At 37.9% G+C, this 22,186-nt stretch overlaps 1 protein-coding gene across 1 annotated transcript; it reads left to right on the plus strand.

Moving 5' to 3' along the window:
• The first annotated feature begins 271 nt into the window (after positions 1 to 271).
• Positions 272 to 6,366, plus strand: LOC130463799 (protein DETOXIFICATION 45, chloroplastic-like). Its single transcript, XM_056833045.1, has 6 exons — positions 272 to 936; positions 2,506 to 2,650; positions 2,755 to 2,851; positions 2,932 to 3,032; positions 3,238 to 3,401; positions 6,172 to 6,366. Exons 2-6 carry the CDS (start codon positions 2,554 to 2,556, stop codon positions 6,280 to 6,282), a joined length of 570 nt encoding a protein of 189 aa, XP_056689023.1. The 5' UTR covers positions 272 to 936; positions 2,506 to 2,553; the 3' UTR covers positions 6,283 to 6,366.
• Positions 6,367 to 22,186: the final 15,820 nt, after the last annotated feature.

The raw sequence follows: 22,186 nt of genomic DNA on the forward strand, positions 1-22,186 counted from the left end.
TTGTTGCAGCGTACATGTGTTAATACGCTTCAACAACCAGTCGGTCAACGCGGGTCAAACCCTTTAAAGGGTTATTGCAGCGTACAATTTAATTGTTCCCTGCAAAAAAGTTTGTTGCAGCGTACATTTTAAAAGCCCGCTGCAATAGCTCGTTTTTGTTGCAACGTACTTGTTAAAGCCCCCTGCAATAACCCGGGTAAAAAAAATTTCGCTGCAATATTCGTTGAAACTAATTCAAAACAAATTAAGCATCTCTCACTCTCAACTCCCTTCTTCTCCCTTAACTTTCCCTGCGTCATCCCCTCAAAAAAAACCCTTTCTCTTCGTCGGTGGTTCTAGCCTCCTCGCCAGAGGCCACCTATTAGCTTGCTCGGCCGTTGGTTCCAAGGAAAAACTTAGCTTGCTCGCGCCGGTGGTTTCAAGAAAGAAAGTTGCTCGCGTCCTATTTTCCGTCAACCTCTTCGCCGCGGCTACCTGTCCCCTCTTTTAGGTTTGCTCGATTCGTTTACCTGATTTTTGTTTTAAGAATTAGGGTTTTAAAAATCAGATCCTAAAGTGACGCGCCAAATTTAGAAGCGAGAGAGAAAGAGATTTAATGGAAAAGGGAATTGGGGAAGAAAAGGGTTTGGGTTGGCGCAGAGATGCCCATCGTCTAACTCGAATAAATGCACATGAATTCGACACCGGGAAGAAATCCAGGTACAGTTTTTATCATCATTCTGCCTTTTGATTTCGATTCCAATTTCACAACTAGGTTTTGGTATTGTAGATGTCGAGTTGCAATTTCTAATCAATTGGAATTGCGGAACTTGATTTTGGTGGATTCATATATTTAATTTTTTTTGTTTGTTTGAGTCCTATTCTTGATGTGCGGAAAAGGAAGGCGGTTCGATTGAGCAAAGATGTCGACTCCAAACGTCGCCAAATTAACAATGGGTAAAATTTTCTCTTAAGCACCTTAATTTATGCACAATTTCAGTTTTCTTTGTTGTTGTTGTTGTTGCTGCGAATTTGAACATCATTAACTGGGTTTTTCCATTAAGTAATGATAAAGTGTGAGCTACTGTATAATTGAGTTGGTTATGCTTGTGAATTTGTTTGTTTTGATTGAATTTAAAGCCTTTTATGTGGGGGGGATTGGCAAAGGAACCATGGGTCAACTTTTAATTGGGGATTCAGTTCATAGATTCGATTGTATGGTTTGGTTAATAGAGGATCTCATTTTCATGTGTTATTTTTCCTATGCTAAGAAACTCCTGAGCAAAGATAATTACATGTTGCAACCAGTTACTGTGTAGAAAAGCAAGGAATTCTGGAAATCAAATATATACAAAATTTTTGTAATTGGTTCCATTAGATAGTTGGATTTCATTGTTCTGCATTCTAATGCCAATCTTTTCCTCCATTTATGTGATATTTTTGTTTATTTGGTAGTCTGTGTATCATGAATGTAATCATTGTTTATTATAAGACGACTAGTAATTTGATTTCTTCCACAAGTATATTTGGTGTGGTCTTATTAGATGTGGGATTGGATAATGAAACATGAGCCGGTGGTTTCAAGAAAGAAAGTTTCTCGCGTCCTATTTTCCGTCAACCTCTTCGCCGCGGCTACCTGTCCCCTCTTTTAGGTTTGCTCGCTTTGTTTACCTGATTTTTGTTTTAAGAATTAGGGTTTTTCAATTCGTTTTTAGGGTTCTTTGCGTTTGTTCAATTCTTTTTTAGGGTTTGTTCAATTCGTTTCTTCAATTCATTTTTTCAATTCGTTTTTAGGGTTCAATTCGTTTGTTCAATTCGTTTTTAGGGTTTGTTCAATTTGTTTTTACGGTTTGTTTAATTTGTTTGTTCAATTCGTTTGTCCAGTCACTGTAGCTAGGCCTAACATGGTAGGAGTATGTGAGAGACACTGACAAAATAAATCAATGTAACAATGCAACTATTTTCTATGCGCATCCTCTGCTAGATTTTCCTGTATATAGACTTAGTGAGGTAGTGTACAGTTGTTGTCACTGACTCATTGGTTTGGCTTAACTTCCCTTGCTTTATTCCAAATCATGTTTTGATGACGAGTTCTGGTCTTCCCGTTATGATTATATTTTGGCCTTCATCTCTGTTCCACATTACAAGCTTTTTGCTTAAAAGACATCCTAATTTGAAAGTGTAACAATTTTTTTCATGAAAGTACTATTCTTAGAGGTCGTACCCAGTTATTCTCATAAAGTTGTGAGATCTCGGTAGAGTCCAAGAAGTCAATGATCTCTTTGCAGCTACCATTTTTCCATATGATATGTAAGGTCGGTTATTAGTTTGTTGTAGTGTAGATTCCGGGTGATAATCATTCTGGCTTGTGAGTATAATTTTTAGGTCAGCATAGCTTCTTCATCCCTGAAAATAAATCATTCGTGATAGCCTCAATCTCAAAATAGTATAATCCCCCCCCCCCCCATTTGTATATATGTTTTAAGTTTTTAACAGAAGATTGATTAGTTAATTCGGCTTTGGTAGGCTGTCGTTCATAGAGCTAAGAACTCAAAATATTCAGCTGATGAGGATATGGAGGAGACAGATGTTAAAGATCCAAATTTAAAGCAATCTCTGGAGTCTGCTACTTCTCAGATTAGCCAGCTAGCTCTTTCTAATAGTCCTACTGGTAAATCTTCACTGAATTCTATTGTGGGATCAGATACGGCCAATGCAGGTGTAGATATTGACTTTTTGACTTTTTATGTCTGTACATTGATGATCTGCATGCAGGTGTTGCCAATCTTGCAGCTGTTTTTCTGTTCCCGCTTTTCATAAATTATTTTCAGATGGCTGTCACTGGAGCAGCCACTGCCACTGTTGTGTCTCAGTATGCACTTTCTTCCTGAAGTCTGTTAGTCGGCTTTCTTTTAACTATATTGGTAATCATGCTGCTTGTTTGTGCTCTAGATACATAGGTAGCTTCTTGATGATTTGGTTTCTTAGCAAGAGAGTAATATTATTACCTCCAAAATTTGGAGATCTGAAGTTTGGGGTCTATTTAAAATCTGGTGAGTGTCAGAGAAATGTTTATGGTTATTTTCTGTTTTTGATTCTTTATCCAACACATTGATTTTAATAACCTTCTACTTAATAATCACCATTACAAACTTCTTAAATTAGTCTGCTTAAGTGGCCATTGTTTGTACCTACTTAAAGTGTTACTCGTACATGTTTGGATTGCCGTCTGTTTCCTTATGTTTACCTTTTTTCCAGGTGGATTTCTGATTGGAAGAACTGTGGCTGTTTTGATAACTATGACGATTGGGACCTCGATGGCTGCTCGTCAAGGTCCTCTAGCTATGGCTGCTCATCAAATCTGTATGCAAGTGTGGTTGGCTGTCTCTCTTTTAACTGATGGATTGGCCGCATCTGGTCAGGTATGAGCTTTCATCTAACTAGGAGGTTCGATATCCAGGCTATAGGTTTTTCAGGCATCTAGACTACCTCTATTCTACATTGCTTGTCCATTATGATTTATGATTATCACAAAAGTTGAAGATTGTGAATAATGTGTGGGTTTTAACCAAATAGGAAAAGCTTCTTGGATTAATAAGCATTTGTTGTTGTCCAAAGATCCTGATTTGTGAACAATAAACCAAATAGGAAAAGCTACATATTTTCTCAGAGTATTACACTTATTACATGTTTAATATGAATAGTTTTAACTTTCTAACACTCATTCCAATCTACTTATGCAAATTTAAGGCTTGTTTGGTCGTTATAGGTCATATTAGGCTAAAATGAGGCTTTTTTGCTCCCAAATATGAAATAAAGAACCTTAGGACTCATTTTAAACATATTAAATGTTTTATATGATTAGTTTTAACTTTACAAGACTTAATCCAATCTATTTATGCACATTCATGACTTCTTTGGCCGTTATAGGTCATATTTAGGCTAAAATGACATTTTCGCTCCCAACTTTGATCTAACGAACTTAAAAACTAATTTCAAACTTATTACATGATTCATATGATTATTTTTAACTTTTCAAGACTCAATCCTATCTATTATGCACATTTGAGACTTGTTTGGTCGTTATAGGTCCCAACTATGAACCAAAGAACCTAAGGACTCATTTTAAACTTACTAAATGTTTTATATGCTTATTTTTAACTTTCTAGGACTCATTCCAATCCATTTATGCACATTTAAGGCTCATTGTGTCGTTATGGGTCATATTTAGGCTAAAATGACATTTTCGCTCCCAACTTTGAACTTAAGAACCTAATGACTCATTTTAAACTTATTATATGATAAATATGCTTAGTTTTAAGTTTCTAAGACTTATTCTAATCTACTTATATCCATTTAATGCTTGTTTGATCGTTATAGGTCATATTTAGGATAAAATAAGGCATTTTCGATCCCAACTTTAAAATAAAGAACCTAAGGACTTATTTTAAACTTATTACATGTTTAATATGTTTAGTTTTAAGTTTCTAAGACTTATTCTAACTACTTATACACATTTAAGGCTTGTTTGATCGTTATAGGTCATATTTAGGATAAAATAAGGCATTTTCGATCCCAACTTTAAAATAAAGAACCTAAGGACTTATTTTAAACTTATTACATGTTTAATATGCTTAGTTTTAAGTTTCTAAGACTTATTCTAACTACTTATACACATTTAAGGCTTGTTTGGTCGTTATAGGACATATTTAGGCTAAAATGACATTTTCGCTCCCAACTATGAACCAAAGAACCTAAGGACTCATTTTAAACTTACTAAATGTTTTATATGCTTATTTTTAACTTTCTAGGACTCATTCCAATCCATTTATGCACATTTAAGGCTCATTGTGTCGTTTTAGGTCATATTTAGGCTAAAAAGACATTTTCGCTCCCAACTTTGAACTTAAGAACCTAAGGACTCATTTTTAAATTATTATATGATTAATAAGCTTAGTTTTGAGTTTCTAGGACTTATTCTAATCTACTTATACCCATTTAATGCTTGTTTGATCGTTCTAGGTCATATCTAGGCTAAAATAAGGCATTTTCGCTCCCAACTTTAAAATAAAGAACCTAAGGACTCATTTAAAACTTATTACATGTTTAATATGCATAATTTTAACGATCTAAGACTCGTTCCAATCTATTTATGCACCTATAGGCTCATTGGGTCGTTATAGGTCATATTTAGGCTAAAATGAGCATTTTCTCTCCCAAATTTGAAATAAAGAACCTAAGGACTCATTTTAAACCTTTTAAATGATTAATATACTTAGCTTTAAGTTTCCAAGACTCGTTCCAATCTATTTATGCACATTTAAGGTTCATTGGGTCGTTATAGGTCTTATTTAGGCTGGATTGACATTTTCGCTCCCAACTTTGAACTAAAGAACCTAATGACTCATTTTAAACTTTTTACATGTTTAATATGCATAGTTTTAACTTTCTAAGACTCATTCGAATCTATTAATGCACATTTAAGGCTCATTGGTTCGTTATAGGTCATATTTAGGCTAAAATGATATTTTCGCTCCCAAATTTGAACTCAAGAACCTAAGGACTTATTTAAAACTTTGTACATGATTAATATGCTTAGTTTGAAGTTTCCAAGACTTATTCCAATCTATTTATGCACATTTAAGGTTTGTTTGGTCGTTATTGGCCATATTTAGGCTAAAATGAGCATTTTCTCTCCCAAATTTGAAATAAAGAACCTAAGGACTCATTTTAAACCTTTTAAATGATTAATATACTTAGCTTTAAGTTTCCAAGACTCGTTCCAATCTATTTATGCACATTTAAGGTTCATTGGGTCGTTATAGGTCTTATTTAGGCTGGATTGACATTTTCGCTCCCAACTTTGAACTAAAGAACCTAATGACTCATTTTAAACTTTTTACATGTTTAATATGCATAGTTTTAACTTTCTAAGACTCATTCCAATCTATTTACGCACATTTAAGGCTCATTGGGTCGTTATAGGTTTTATTTAGGCCAAAATGACATTTTCGCTCCCAAATTTGAGCTACATAACCTAAGAATTCATTTTATACCTTTTACATGATTAATATGCTTAGCTTTAAGTTTCCAAGACTATTAGGACATTGTTATTAGTTGCTTGAATGTTAAAGTGTGATATTTAATTTGAATTTAATCTAATGCTTAGTTGAAATTTCTGTTTTTGTAAAGGTCTACACTCCGAGGAATGCGCCTATACTAGTGAGGAAATTGATGTGGTTCGTGAGCAACGGGCTAAGTGTTTTACCCGCAAGTATTTACTATTGGCTTGAGCGCGCTTGATCGAGGTGGTTTAGTTGTTATAGAACAATCGTTTCCATTAAAATGTATGCGTACATTGAAATTGGAACGTATATTTGAATGTAGTACGTGCGCTTTGGTTTTGGGATATATATATATGTATACAAAACACCAGTTATTATTTTTTATATTTGTTCTACAGGTTGCGATATTTTATTTATTGTTGTTGACAGGTTCCTATATTTGGTGCAAGACACCCTAGGTATAGATAAATAAAACTAAAATTTTCCCGCCAAAAGCACAGCTTTGTTGCAGGGGGCATATACTTGTTCGCTGCAACAAGTGTGTAAAATTAGGCAAAATTCAAGACTTGTTGCAGCGTACAAAATGATGTACGCTGCAACAGACTGGTTTGTTGCAGCGGGCTTTTATTTGTACGCTGCAACAAACCAGTTTGTTGCAGCGTACAAATAAAAGCCCGCTGCAACAAACCAGTCTGTTGCAGCGTAGTTTGTTGCAGCGTACAAATAAAAGCCCGCTGCAACAAACCAGTCTGTTGCAGCGTACATCATTTTGTACGCTGCAACAAGTCTTGAATTTTGCCTAATTTTACACACTTGTTGCAGCGTACATGCAAATGTACGCTGCAAAAAAGTACTTTTCGCAGCGTACATTGTACGCTGCAACAAGTCAATACTTGTTGCAGGCCCCCCACTTGCAGCATACGATGTACGCTGCAACAGGGGTCTAAAAGCCCGCTGCAACAAGGGTTTTTTCTACTAGTGACCTCACCAAGACTAAAACAGCTGAAATATTGGACAACCAGGCTCTATGGACATTGTTTAACGAATCGAGGCCTATGGAGAACGAGACTGTGATGACTACCCTAGCTTTACAAGATGAAGGTTTCGATCCAACCCGGTTAATCTCTCCTGCATCAACACTAGAAGAGGTCGAGAACGGATGGGTGAAGACATATCAGTGGGTCAATGCAAAAGGAATGGAATTCAAGATGAGTACCGGTGAAGGACCGAAGTTTTATGAGACTAAACCCCAGTCTTGAGCCACATAGAGCACCATTAGTAAAAAGCACCTAATAGTTCTTTAGATTGATAAAAAAAAAATTAGAGACTTTAGATGGTCCTAAGGCCCCTTAGAATATGGGTCAGTTTTATTTCAGTGTTTTCCTTACTTTCCGAATCAATAAAGGCGTAATATTTCTCCTAAAAATTTTATTCTAACACTAAATAAACACCAAATGTACTTGCAAAATACAAAAATAAAGAGGCGGTCCACTCCAGGCCCAACAAACAAAGCACACTCGGTTTTGAAATAGTGCCATGGGAACCAATTCCCGAAACCCATAAAATAAACCACACTATCCCATTCATATCCCCAAAACCTAAAAAGCCAAACCAGTGTCATCATAAGAGTCAATCCATGCAACCCAGAATCAAAGGAAATCAAAATCCAAAACAATGCAAATGTTGCCGAAAAAACAGATTCATAAAACATAGATTCCATCATACCCTTCACTAACAACACGCACTTCAACCCACCTCAAAAGCCTACACAAAGATCTTCATAACTTCCGTACCCTAACCCCATTTTCAAAACTGTTTCGAGTCACGAATAGAAAAAATTAATCCGGACAAAAACACATTTCACGCTAACAGTAAAAAAAGCCTCCAAAATAGCCTCAAAATTGGCTTCAAATACGAGCAAAATATCAAGGCACAAAAAAGAAATAAATGCAAGAACATGTGAAGCAAAGCGTCAAAAATTGACCGCCCAAGTCATTTTCAGCGCCCAGGGCTGGGCACCGAAATTTCTGACGCCCCAGCCTGGGCGTTGAAACTCTCTGTCTGACAAAATTTTCTTTTCAGAAAGTGCTCGTCATTTTATCCGCACACAACGGAAAAATAACGAACACTTGGGGGGTACAATACGTATCCAAATAAGCTTACCAACCAAGAATATAGCCATACAAATTAGTCGAATTTCGAATTTCATATTTTACGCAACTTATGGCAAAAAAAAGGGCAGATGAAAATAATGATAATACTTCACTCATTTGACCGATTAAGTAATATGTTTCCACCTCAGGGCATATCTACCGAAATCCGGCATACTAGAACTTATTCTAAAGCTAGAACTACGTGCGACCTGATTCTGACAAGATACGTAGGCAATCCTTACCAAGGATTCGGTCCAATAAAAAAAAACAAATATTCTTTGTGCAAAAAGTGTTAGACATATAAAATACATAAAAAAGAGGAGAAACAAAAATAAATGAAAATGAAAAATAAAAATACGCCTTTATTGAGAAATAATAAGAAGGAAAACAAAGTGCTAGGAATAAAAACAAACACAACTGAAATAAATAAAGGGCACCTACACCCTAGCAAGAACTACACTACTCTAGTTCTTCCGGATCATCAAATAAAGTCTTGTAGAGGGCAATGTTCGCAGGTTCCACCCCCACAGTCTTCTGCGCTGCCCCAATATCAATCTCCATAAGAACCGGCTCCTGGACACTAACTTCCAAAGATGCCAAGGCTTCAGAAACATTCTCAGTTATAGCCCGCTCAGCCTCAAGGGCACAAACAATGGTGGGAGAAGGATTATTATCATCAACTAGACTAGCCACTGTTTCTACAGGCAGCTGAGCCTTCCTGACCCATACATTGTTCCGGCGACGATCTCCGCGAGAGCTTGCATTTCTTTTAACAACAGCAGGCCCCTTCATGTTAGGCATCTTTTTAGGCCTAAAACTGGAACGGGGAGGAACTTCCTTTCGCTTTCGATCAGGACGAGCTTTCACAGTCTTAATACTATAGGTACGAGGTCTGGCAGAATCAGGGCCCTCATACTTAACACGAATACGAGGTATCAAAAGCTCAGCCGGCTCCCCATTTCGAGCCTCGGTCCTCACATCTTTATCATCGGAGCTCATCCATAACTTGTAGTTTTCAGAAAGACCCACAAAGCCATTTGTAGCTACGGCCCAACGCGGGAGAGCATCATAATACTTAGCCCACGCTAGAACCCGTGTTTGTGAAAAGGCCGCTACCTTAGGTGGTACCGTATCAGCAAAGGGGATAGTCTGCCTTAAACCATATTGACGCATGACTCGGTAAGGGAAAATATAAATGGGACGAGATAGCCCCAACAAAGAAACATAAACCGATACATCAGAACCCCCTGTCTTAGTAGTCAAACCCCACCATGGTACCACCCACTTAATAGAACAAATGCCATAAGTAAAAAAGGAGGTCCATTCGGCCTCGTCCTGGCCTTGGTGCAAGTATTTTTGGTTACCCAAGGCTATAGGGCGATAATGTTTAGGATCGGCAGGAGCTTCCAAAAGTATGAGCCGTTCCGCAAGCCAAATCTGCAAAAATAGGTACGATCGAATCAAAAGAATGAAAAGAAAAAAAAATGGTTCGGCGCAGTTTCAACGCCCAGGACCAGGCGCCGAAAATTCCAGCGCCCAGCCCTGGGCGCTGAAACTCAGCCCCAGGCCAAAAAATATATATATGCAAAAGTGGCGTATGCGTGCGCAAAGAAGAAAATTGATTACCTGCAGTAATAGGGGCTTCCCTTAAAATGTTCAGATTTGGCATCCTTCTTCAGCTCATCCGCACTCAGCAAAGTCTCGGCAACAACCAACGGCATAATAGAATAGCAACTTTCCATCTGGCTAATCAAGGGGATCAACCTTATGTCACCGAACTCACCATTGTTATTCGACAGAAAATAATGATTCAACAAGCAAAATACAAGGGCTCGAATATTTAATTTCTGTTCGGTCATATTCTTACTAGGTCTAAAGTGATGTTTTACAAGTTTTGCCAAGTTAACCTTATCATCAACAACAATTTCAGCAAACATGTTATCATCTAGTCCTAGGAAAGCCCTTATGGTTGTTTTACCCTCTTCAATAGTGCCAGGGGTAACAGGAGTAGCATTAGTAGGATAACCAAGGATCGCAGCAAATTCATCGGGCAAAGGACATATTTTGTTGCCCCGAAAGGCAAAAACATGATGATCGGAGTCCCAAAAGCTTAGGGCAGCATGCAAAAAGTTATAATCAATATTAATTTGTTGTAAGCCTAAAAGTGCCTCTAAATGGTATTCTTTTAACAAAACTTTTTCTGTAGGAGTAAGGGTCCGTACCCAACGCCTAACAGTCCGTTGGAGTGAGAAAGTAGGGATCGACATGGCAAAAGCAATGAGTAATTAAAGCACAGCAAAAAGAAAAGAAAGAATTTGAGAGTGGTGGAAAATAGGGACGTATCTAGCCCCTATATATAGCTGAACGCACCCAATGACATCCTGATCCCATTCGGAAACGTGTTAGGAAATCCGAAAGTCAAATATCACCAGGAAAAGACTTTCAGCGCCCACGGCTGGGCGCCAAAATGTTTAACGCCTGGCCTTGGGCGCTGAAAATGCAGCCCAAGGCCCAGATTTCCCAAAACGCGGAACAGGAAAGGACTTAAGACCGTGTTGCTAAACACGAGGCCCTATTGCAAGTAGGATCAAGCCCAAAGCACCTTTAGCTCCCAAATAAAAAAATATAACATTAAAACTTGGTCGAAACATAGACTCATCTCAGAAAATGCTTATGTACACTTTAAAAAAAAAAACAAGTTAAATATCATGGTCATTCTTCGAAACACCAAAAATGTGTATCGTTAAGTCGTTGGTTTTCCAAATAAAAAATGTTTGTCTGTCAAAAGATTAATCCGGGCCAAGCTAAAGCCGGATGTCGCCTGAAAACTAAAGTCGCACTCCACGGCTTCGCTAAAGTAGCACACTACTATAAAAGGTCGCTCGCACATACGAGCATGACCCCAAACATGATTATAAGATGCGAAAAACGACCGACGAGCTCCAGTGCTTGGGGGCTCGCGGAAAATAGACTCCAACAAGGAGCGCACAATCGAAATCACATTCTCGGACTGCTTCATACACCATATCATGTTTGGATATCTAAAAAAAAAACAGGTTCGACCTCAGGGAAAGGTCGTCATTGACACTTGTGCACGGTCCTCTGATCAAAGACCAAGTAGTGGCAAAATTTAGCCGTAAAGACTAGCTCAAACCACGAAACCAGACGGTCACAAGACAAAGGTCCGTATGAACACGTTGTCAGCCCACGTTCAGGTTACAACTAAATTCGAGCATCCCTCGAAAGAATCCGCTCTTGCAAGAATGAATAAAAAGAAATTCTCAAAGAAATCACAAAAAAACCAAAGAAATAGGAACTTGCCCATCTTCAGTTGGCAAGACCGTGGCACGCGAATCCCAAATCAAAAAGACGAATTCAGGTTCGCTCACCTCTAGCGAGCGGGGCGTCCACCCTTAGCGGACAGGGCTCGCCCACCTTCAGCGGGCGGGGTCTGCGTCACTAGCCGCGCAGGTCCTCAGTTTTCAAAAAAAGAATCTTCCAAAAACAAAATGAAATAGGCTCGCCATCTTCAGCCGGCGGGGTCTACGGCCAAACCACGTAGGTCCTTATTTTCAAAAAAGCAAACAAATTTCAAAACAGACTCGTCCACTTCTATCGGACGGGGCGTCCACCCTTAGCGGACAGGTTCGCCATCTTCAGCCGGCGGGGTCTACGTCACAAACCGCGTAGGTCCTTATTTTCAAAATTCAAAAACAGATTCGTCCACTTCTATCGGACGGGGTGTTCACCCTTAGCGGACAGGCTCGCCATCTTTAGCCGGCGGGGTCTGCATCACTAACCGTGCAGGTCCTTAGTCGCTGCAGCGATAACTTTTTCTGGTTTTCCCTTTTCCAAAAATTAAAAGGATTGGTTTTCCGTTTTATCCAAAAAAAAGCGATGTGCTGGATTTTCCTTCGTTTTACGTCCCATAAAAACAAGGGGGTTTTCTCGTTTAGCTAGCCCTGAAAATGAGAATCTTTAAAAAACATTTTTGCCTCGTGATTGGGCTTGGCCAGGCCCAATTACACTTTATAGCTTTGATTTTGAAAACATCTGTAGCTACTCCCAATGACAAAGTGAGGGAGTTTCTACGCACCTTTAGATCCTTCCAATGACAAAGTGAGGAAGTTTCTATACTATCAGTTGACAAATCCCAATGACACGTGAGGGATATGTCGACATTTCAAGTGATGACCCTTAAGTCAAATGTTATCACTCGGGGGCTCGTGAGACCTTCGCAAAACAGGTCACATACACCATGGCTTGTGTGACGCACTCCGTCTAGTACTTTGACCATCGTCTTACTCCAAGACTCAGTCAAAGTGGGGGCTAAGTGTAGACACCTACTTTTGTCCCCATTACCGAAAGGGAAAGGTTCGATGATGAAAGAATAAATCTCCACTTGAAAACGCATCTCCTATAAAATAAACGAATCTCAATTCCCCTTTTCATTTCACCCGAAACCTGATATTTATAGAAAACTGCTATTTATGGAAACCTGCTAAAAATAGTAACTGCCGTAAAATGTAGCTTCTAAAAGTGGCAAATCATAAAGGATAGAAACCTGTCAGAATTAGGTGTTGCATTCCAACATAAATCCTAAATGAGATAGAAAACTGCGAGAATCCTATTCCTAATATGATTCAGAAATAAGAGTTACGTATTAATTAAAATCCTAACGAGCCTAGAGTTCGTAACGGGCCCAGACGCATCCCGTCATGAAATTGATACGCACTAAAAGACTCGATTAAGTCTCAAACTCTACGGATTTCAGGAATCCGAATCTGACTAAGAAAACAGCCCAGACCCTATTTTCAACGCCTGGCTCTAGGCGCCGAAATCTTCGGCGCCCAGGCCTAGGCGCTGAAAATACCTGGGTACGTGTTTTCTCCTAATTCTTTGTGGATTAGAACTCTGCAATTCTATCTTTCCACGAACTCTTCCCTATAAATACAGCCCCAAATTCGACGTGAAAAGGACACACAACACAATTATATTCTGAGTATTGACTCCAACCCTTAGCCTAAGCCTCACGCTGCGAAACTGTTCACGCGTTCTGTCGCAATCGATCCATAAATCGAACAGAACGTATCCTGTCCCATAATTGAGATTCGTTAAATAAAAAGAAGAAATAGCAAAGTCAAAGTGGTTAGTTTTCTGAGAACCGTGACGCACCTCTCAAGGGTGCGTCGTAATGTGTCCCTTCTCGATGATTTAATTGCTTTCCTCGCCCTTTTTATGAACTGTTAAACTAACTAAATCTGATTGTTCTATCACGCCTAACAAATATAATATTTTTGGGAAATTGGATTATCATGCTAGGTCCCTTAATGCAATCTAAATCAGATAATGGCGATCGATCTAATATTATATGTTGCATATTGCTAAAATCAACTCAGATTAGTTTAATAGTTAACGCATGTCCCTTCAATTATTTATGCTGAGCTAGTAAGGATATCCTGCCTCTGGAGTTATCGACGAGCGAAGTACTCCTCTCGGTAGTTACAGTCCCCCGAACCCTCAATCTCTACCTTGCGGGTGTATGTTGAGAGATCCCAACACCAGGGATCACAAAGGAACCTACGGCCGTCTTGGTCAAACATAATTGCACTCCCTTTATGTCACGATAACCGGGTTTGGTCAGTTTTTCTCATTGTCGTTAAAAACTGAATGGCGACTCCTATATTACTAGTCAATTGGGTGTATACTCACAGGAAATCCAATTACACTTGATTGAATAAAAGAATCGTCACACCCACGAGGGACGAGGTCACGCATTAGCCTCGTGCTTTTTTGACCCCCTCACAAGCGTGCTTTCCCTAGCTGCTCCCGAACCGAACAAGAAAAAGTTTAGGACTCCAAATGTCGTCCCTCCGTATATAGTTCACAGCACGTTCGGATCCGCCTTAGATTTAATTAACTAGAATTGCACCTAAGGTATTATGTTATTCGAATAATTTGAGGCAAATTAATATTAGTTTTAATCTTTCAAACTATGTGAATACTTGAAATTATGTGTTCATAAATTGTGAATGCCATCACATATTTATAGGGTAGGAATAATGGAATTAGAAGTCTATTAGGCTTCAAGTAATCTAATCCTATTAGAATTAGACATTAATTAAAACTAGTAACTTCAGGAAATTAATATTTTAATCTAATCCTAATTGCTTAAGGATTTGATGCATGCACGAACTTCAACACACACACACGCGCACGGCCCACAAGGGGCGCTGGCCATGCGCGCGCGCGGAGAAGCCCACAGCGCTGCAGCCCACGACTGCTAGCAGCCCATGGGCGCGCCAGCTGCCATGCGCGTTGGGCCTGGCCTTGCGCTGGGCCTTACGTGTCTTGGCTGCTGTTGCGATGCCTTGCTCGCTGGGCATGCTAGGCGTGGGCCTGGCCTCGTGCTGGGCCTTGCGTCTAGCAAGCTCGTCCGATGTTTATTTCGTACGACGCGCTTCCGATTAATTTTCCGATTCCGGAATTCATTTCCGATTCGAACAATATTTAATATTTCCGATTCCGGAATTAATTTTCGTTTCGAACAAATATTTAATACTTCCGATTCCGGAATTATTTTCCGATTCCGATAATATTTCCGATTCTGACAATATTTCCGTTTCCGGCAATATTTCCGATTCCAGCAATATTTCCATTTCCGATACGTGCCATGTTTCCGTTTCCGGCAACATCTACGACTTGGATAATGTTTATATTTTCGATACGATCCATATTTCCGTTTCCGGCAATATCATCGTTTCCGGAGTATTCATAATTTGCCTTTGACGATTTCAGCTTCCACTGGAACCGATATCCGTCGATTCCAAATATCCATAAATGGAGTATTTAATTCTTTTAAATACTTGATCCGTTCACGTACTATTTTTGTCCTTACGGGTTCAGTCAAGAGTAAGCTGTGGATTAATATTATTAATTCCACTTGAACTGAAGCGGCCTCTAGCTAGGCATACAGTTCAGTTGATCTCACTGAATTATTAACTTGTATAATTAATACTGAACCGCATTTATTAGACTTAGCATTAAATGCATATTTGGACCAAGGGCATTATTTCCTTCAGTCTCCCACTTCACCTTAGGGACAAGTGTGCATTTCCTAATTCCTTTGTCGCTTGATGCTTGCTCATGAACATAAGGTAAGAGTTGTCATCCTTATTATATCCAGAGGTATTTCTCGGTTTCAGAGTTCAACTGATCAAATAAACAGATAATCATAGCCTATGATTCATCGGAGCACGGCCATGCATTTTACAGTTTCTAGCTCTCCGAGTGGCCTTGTACAACTTTCAGCATCTCATCCCGATTTATGGGAGGACAATTCCAATCTTGCGATCTTGAGTTAGACTTCGTTTGATAGGTGATTACCCGAGCGTTGCCTTTATAGCCTCCTTTTACGGTGTGACGGTTGATAACGTCAAAGTAACCAGTTTTCAAACAAGCAATCTCAAATCACTCAGGTATTGAGGATAAGTGTCTAATAATTTTAATGAAATTTACTTATGACAGATTTTCATCTCTTACAGTAAAGTTTCATAGGTCTGTCCGATACTAGTCTTCCCAAAGTAAGTATCTATGCAAATGATTGCGACATTTCCATGTCCACATAGTTCAAGAAACAGAACTACTAGTCATCTTGCATTCTAGTCGTCTAGCGTATTCTATGCGTCCATCTTTATAGAAAACTCCGACCCGGGACCATTTTCAACTTTTGACATTCAAGTTCACTTGATAGACATTTCTTAGTCACAGGACTGGTCTTGACAGTCTATCTTGAATATATCATCAAATGGAAAGGACTCATCATTTTATACTAAAACAAGATTAAATGGAGTATGAAAAATACATTTCATATATGATAAATGTTTAACCCCAATGTTTTACAACCATGGGCCTCAAACCCATCTTTAAAACAATTAATGGATTTCAAAACTATGCTTGATTTCCAGTGCCACAATGTGAGTGTTGTAACTCACTTGTTGCATAGGTTTAGTTATCATGCTTTGCCAATCTTAATATCCCTTTCATCGAATGTCTTTCGAGATAGGATGATAAGAAATTTTGAGTTTGTTTATTATGTGATCTAGTCTTTCTTACTTCAATAGTGGTTCTACGCATTTTACAATGAAGAACCATCAGGTCAGCAGACGTGTGATCTACCCAAGAACTCTTTAACATAAACAACCCTGTTTTATTGCTTCTTAGGCAATAAGTACTTCTACTTCAATTGTATAGGTTGCTAGTGATGCTTTGTTTGGATTTGGTTATCCAAGCAGTTTACAGATATGTGGAAGACTTTCCATCTGTATCTCAAAACATGGAAATTAATATTTAATTTCCAACGCAACAACTCATGGTCTCTAATCCATGTTGCCATTTCAAAACACGATGCTCTGTAGCTCGTCCTTGCCAATGGTTAACTCCAAGGATCTTTCTTGATCCTTTGCCAGTGTTTTGCGTGTAGCATCAATATTTAGCATAGCTTTATTTCCTTGAATCAAGAACTATTCCTATGTACTTTTTCAAGTACCATAAGTTTTTCTTTATCTCAATCTAGTTGATCATTACTTAGATCAATAGATATTGGTATATTTTCGTCATGCCTAAAGTCATACGATACGTTTTTGGCGATCCTCATATTATATTATACATGATAAATTCTTTTGCAGAATAATTCCCAATTGAATTCTATTCATGTAACTTTAGCTCATTCTAGTTTCAGTAGATACTAAATCCAGCTAAATTCTTTGACATATAATATAGGTGAAGAATCTCATCTAGATCCTTTGATATTTAACTTAATAAATGCTTATACATAGTTCAAACATTCTTTACTTAGATTTATTCACATGGGTCGAATATCTCCAATGGAGTATTTCGTGTTTGATTTAGTAAATGCCATTACTTAATCCAAAATAATATTATAAGATCTTTGTAAATAGATCTTAATACCCAGTATGTACTAAGTTTCGCCATGGTCCATCATTGATGAATAATTTCAAATCTAAGTCATTAGCATTTGAATGTTATTTCACAATAGAGAGATATGTGTGTGATACACATAGGACCAATTAAGTTTTACGTACTCCCACTAAACTTCTTATATATCTATAAGAATCATGTACATTTTATGAAATTAAAATACTTATTAGCTTCACTAAAATACATTTCCAATTCCCAATTTCTTTCTTAAATCTGTACTTAGATTTCATAAGCTAGCTTTTCTTTTCAAGTAATATTTGGATCCACAAATCCTATGACATGCCATGTACATAGTTTCTTCCAACATTTGATTGAGGAATACGTTTTGTCATCCAATTGCCATATGTACCAATATGCAATCATTGCTTGAATTATAGACTTGAGCATTACGATTATGCATGAGGTTTCAACACAATCCATGCCATGAATTTGCTTGTAACCTTTAGCAACTAATCTAGCTTTGTGTGTGAACACAATTCTATGTTTGATGGTTTTTATCCTTAAAACAAACTTGCAACCAATAGGTGTGAAACCATTCTTGCAAATCAACAAAATTTCAATTTTGTCATTAGAACATTGAGTATGTTTTTATGGCCTTTAACCAATTTAAACATTAAGTCTGTATAAGGCCTCTAACCATTTTAGGGAATCTATATTTCGTCATAGCTTTCTTACAAGTCACAAACTCATTAATATACATATAGTTTGACTGCAAGTTGTAGGTTTCTTCACTATCTAGTAGAAGAATCTCATAGTTTCATTGACCCGAACTCTATGTTTCTTCACTATCTAATAGAAGAATCTCATAGTTTCAGTGTCTTTAACTCTATGCCTATCAACAGCCACTTGAAAGTCCTTTGAATATTCTGTTCTCCTTGAAGCACTTGTAAAGTCTTCTAAGAGATGTCTATTCTTTAAAGCCACTTCTAAAGTCCTTAGAGAATAAGTGTTCGGATTTTCTGAAGAACTTCTAAAAAGCCTCCGGAATGTCCATTTATGTTTGTTATTTGCCTCGAATACTTTCGAGGTCTATTTTCTCCCACTTGTCATTTTGGAAACGAATCTCCAAAAGGACATTATTTCGAGCAAACAAACATTATGTTCTAAAAAATATGTGGTAGAAACAATACCCTTGTGTCTCATTTGAATAAATCACAATGAAACATATATCTATTCTTGGGCCTTAGTTTGTTGAATAACAAACACTAAGCTCCCACTGAGTTTAGAAACTCTTTAGATAATAGAGATATATTTGAAAAGATATTCTGAAATTACTTTTCAATAGCTTTGACGAATTTGGTTTAGTTTGGTGGTAGTTGAGCATTTTGTTTTAGAAATTATAGGAAAAGTCTTTATGATTCATCATTGATCGAATCAAGCCCCAATTGACTTCGATCATTCCAACTTAGATATGCCATATCTTATGGAGCTAGATAATGAAATTACAACACACAATCATTGATGATCATTCTTGACATAAGTAATCATCAACATGATCTAACCTAGATCTTTATGATTTCTTGCCAAGTGAGTTTTATACTTCTGAATCTTTGAACTAGCCAAACAGATTCAAAATTATATCACTTTGAGTAAATAAACCAATATTCACTCAAATCTAGGTGAAATAATAAAGTCATAAAATCTTTCTTTAACTTTGAACTCTATCGTCTAGGCGTTCTAACAATAGTTCATATCTTTTGTTACTTTCAACAAGTAAGACTAGCTTGTCTTGAATTGATCTAGAAATCAACCAACTTTCAAAAGTCCATCAAAATAGAGCTTTTGAATGTTAACTTGTTGACATGGTCTAAGCAACAATGCTAAAGGTTATTGGAACTCAAATCAAGGGATTGATTTGAACCTAGTAAAGTTCTTCTTGTTAAAGAGTTGTTTGTTTTAATCAAGCATACATGACTCAACCCGTAAATGACCATTTCATCCAAATAAACAAACAAATAAACATTGTTTTTGTTTTTCTTGAATGCGAGTCTTTCTGTGTTTGAAGCAGAAATTTAGGTATGCTGATTATGGAACAAAATAGCCATTAAGTTTCAGCCTTGAAAGGACTTAAAACAAACTAGATGACCCTGCAAATAATGTAGCATTGCCATGCTTCATTTCCCACTTGTAGGTCATTAGTGTAGCCTAGCTTCCATCGTTTGAGTTATTACCGAAGTAAGAACCTCAAGCGGTATATGATACCAAGGAAGTTTGATTGCTAGGTCACTTCTCTTTAAACATAAACTTATAGGTAGAAACGGAATCGTAAATTCCTTTCCTTTGTTCCTTGTTTTCCTATTTCTTGTACCCTTTCTTATAGTCTTAAGAATTGACTTCTCTAGTGTTGATTTTTATACTTTGTTAGACATGTCCAATGTCACTCCAACAAGGTTCTTACCATTTAATTTATGTTGATTATTTTGCTTCAACTAGATAATCTTACCAGAAGCTTCTAAAGTTCTCTAAGCATCGATCTATTCGAATGTCTAGGGACTAGACTCATTCAAGATTTAAATGGACAAAGATATTAGGTTGTTAACCATTGATAAAGCTGAGCGTTTAAACTCAATGCTTTATGATATCAAAACTACATTGTATTTTGAATTCACAAGCACCAATCGGTTTGCCATTCGACTTTGGTACTCGAAAACAACCATAAAAGTCGTTATAAGAAACGTACATTTAAAATTGCTCATTTTCTCTCATTTCCGTGAATCGTTCTTGGATTCACTATCAATCGAGGAAATTTATTGTTACCTTTCTAAAATGATTTACTGCAGTGCAAGATATTCAATTATAAACAATAATTAAAACATACTCCCTCCGTCCCGGAATACTCGACCCGGTTTGACCGACACAGAGTTTAAGGAACTTGAATTGACTTATTTAAATTAATAGGTAGTAGTTGATAGTGGGGTATTATTTTAATGTAGTTAGTGGGAGGTGAGTTATGAGGTGGGGTTGGGGGAGAGTAGGGGTTGAATTTTTAATTATTTTTTGTATGGAGTAGGGGGTAGGTGGGTTAATAGGGGTGGAGTGAGAAATAATATAATATTGTTAGAATATTTCCATTTTTAGAAACAGGTCAAGTATTAAGGGACGGCCCGATAAGGAAAACAGGTCAAGTATTCCGGGACGGAGGTAGTACATTGAAGCATGAAAATTCTAAACATTTATCATGAGTAATTGTGAGGGGGTCGAAAAAGCACGAGGCTAATGCGTGACCTCGTCCCTCGTGGGCGTGACGTCGTCAGATCAAGTGTAGTTGGATTTCCTGTGAGTTTACACCCAATCGACTAGTAATATAGGAGTCGCCATTTAGTTTTTAACGACAATGAGAAAAACTGACAAAACCCGGTTATCGTGACATAAAGGGAGTGCAATTATGTTCGACCACGACGGCCATAGGTTCCCTTGTGATCCCTGGTGTGGGGATCGCTCAACGTACACCCGCAGGGCAGAGATTGAGAGTTCGGGGGACTGTAGCTACCGAGAGGAGTGCTCATCGATAATACTCCAGAGGCAAGTTATCCTTACTAGCTCAGCATAAATAATTGAAGGGACATGCGTTAAACTATTAAACTATTCTGAATTGATTTTAGCAATATGCAACACATAACACTAAATCGATCGTGATTATCTTATTTAGATTGATTTAAGGTACCTAGCATGATAATTCAATTGTCCAAGGCATTATCCTATTAGGCGTGATAGATCAATCAAATTAATAGTTTGACAATTTTATAAAAGGGTGATGAAAGCGATTGAACCATATGAGGGACACATTACAACGCACCCTTGAGAGGTGCGTTGTGGTTCTCAGAAAACTAACCACTTGGCTTTGCTATTTCTCCTTTTATTTAACGAATCTCGGGTTTCTAAGCAATGTTCTAGTATTTAGGCTTAATTCATCAAGCTACAAGGGGCAGGATGCGTTCTGTTCGACTTTTGGGTCGATTGCGACAGAACGCTGGATCAATTTCGCAGCGTGAGGCTTAGGCTTAAGGCTAGAGTCAATACTCAGGTTATGCAATTGTGTGTGTTTTTCACGTCGGTTTTGAGGCTGTATTTATAGGAAAAGGGTGTGTGGAAAGATAGATTTTAAGATACGGATCCAAAAAGAATCCTGAGATAAAACGGCCCCAGGCATTTTCAGCGCCCAGACCCAGGCGTTGAAAATGGGATCTGGGTCGAGTTTCTTTGTCAGATTTGGATTCTTAGAATACGGAGCTTTTGAGGTTTATCCGAGTCTTTTAGTGCGTATTAATTTTATGACGGAATGCGTCTGGGCCCGTTACGAACTCTAGGTTCGTTAGGAATTTAATTAATACGTAACTCTTATTTTCGAATTATATCAGGAATGAAAATTCTATCTCTTTTAGGATTTAGGTTGGAGTGCAACACCTAATTCTGATAGGTTTCTATCTTTTATGACTTTGCCACTTTTAACAACTACCTTTTACGGCAGTTACTATTTTTAGAAGGTTTATATAAATAGCAGTTTTGGCTGAAATGAAAGGATGACTGAGATTCGTTATTTTATAGGAGATGCGTTGCCAAGTGGAGATTTATGTTCTCATCATCGAACCTTCCCTTTCGGGAATGGGGACAAAAGTAGGTGTCTACAGTTAGCCCCCACTTTGACTGAGTCTCGAGAGGAGACGATGGTCAAAGTACTAGACGGAGTGTGTCATACAAGCCATGGTGTATGTGACTTCTTTTGCGAAGGTCTCGCGAGCCCCCGAGTGATAAAATTTGACTTAAGGGTGTGAGGGGGTCGAAAAAGCACGAGGCTAGTGCGTGACCTCGTCCCTCGTGGGTGTGACGCTTCTTTTTGTCAAATCAAGTGTAATTGGATTTCCTGTGAGTTTACACCCAATTGACTAGTAATATAGGAGTCGCCATTCAGTTTTTAACGACAATGAGAAATACTGACAAAACCCGGTTATCGTGACATAAAGGGAGTGCAATTATGTTTGACCACGACGG

The sequence above is a fragment of the Spinacia oleracea genome, chromosome 6 (genome assembly GCF_020520425.1).
Source record: "Spinacia oleracea cultivar Varoflay chromosome 6, BTI_SOV_V1, whole genome shotgun sequence".
Classification (NCBI taxonomy): Eukaryota; Viridiplantae; Streptophyta; class Magnoliopsida; order Caryophyllales; family Amaranthaceae; genus Spinacia; species Spinacia oleracea.

Excerpts from the sequence above, each read along its gene's own strand:
- LOC130463799 (XM_056833045.1), top strand. The coding sequence starts at position 2,554 with ATGGAGGAGACAGATGTTAAAGATCCAAATTTAAAGCAATCTCTGGAG. Across the intron at positions 2,852-2,931 it reads ACTGCCACTGTTGTGTCTCA|ATACATAGGTAGCTTCTTGA; the intron begins GTATGCACTTTC and ends TTTGTGCTCTAG. Across the intron at positions 3,033-3,237 it reads TGGGGTCTATTTAAAATCTG|GTGGATTTCTGATTGGAAGA; the intron begins GTGAGTGTCAGA and ends CCTTTTTTCCAG.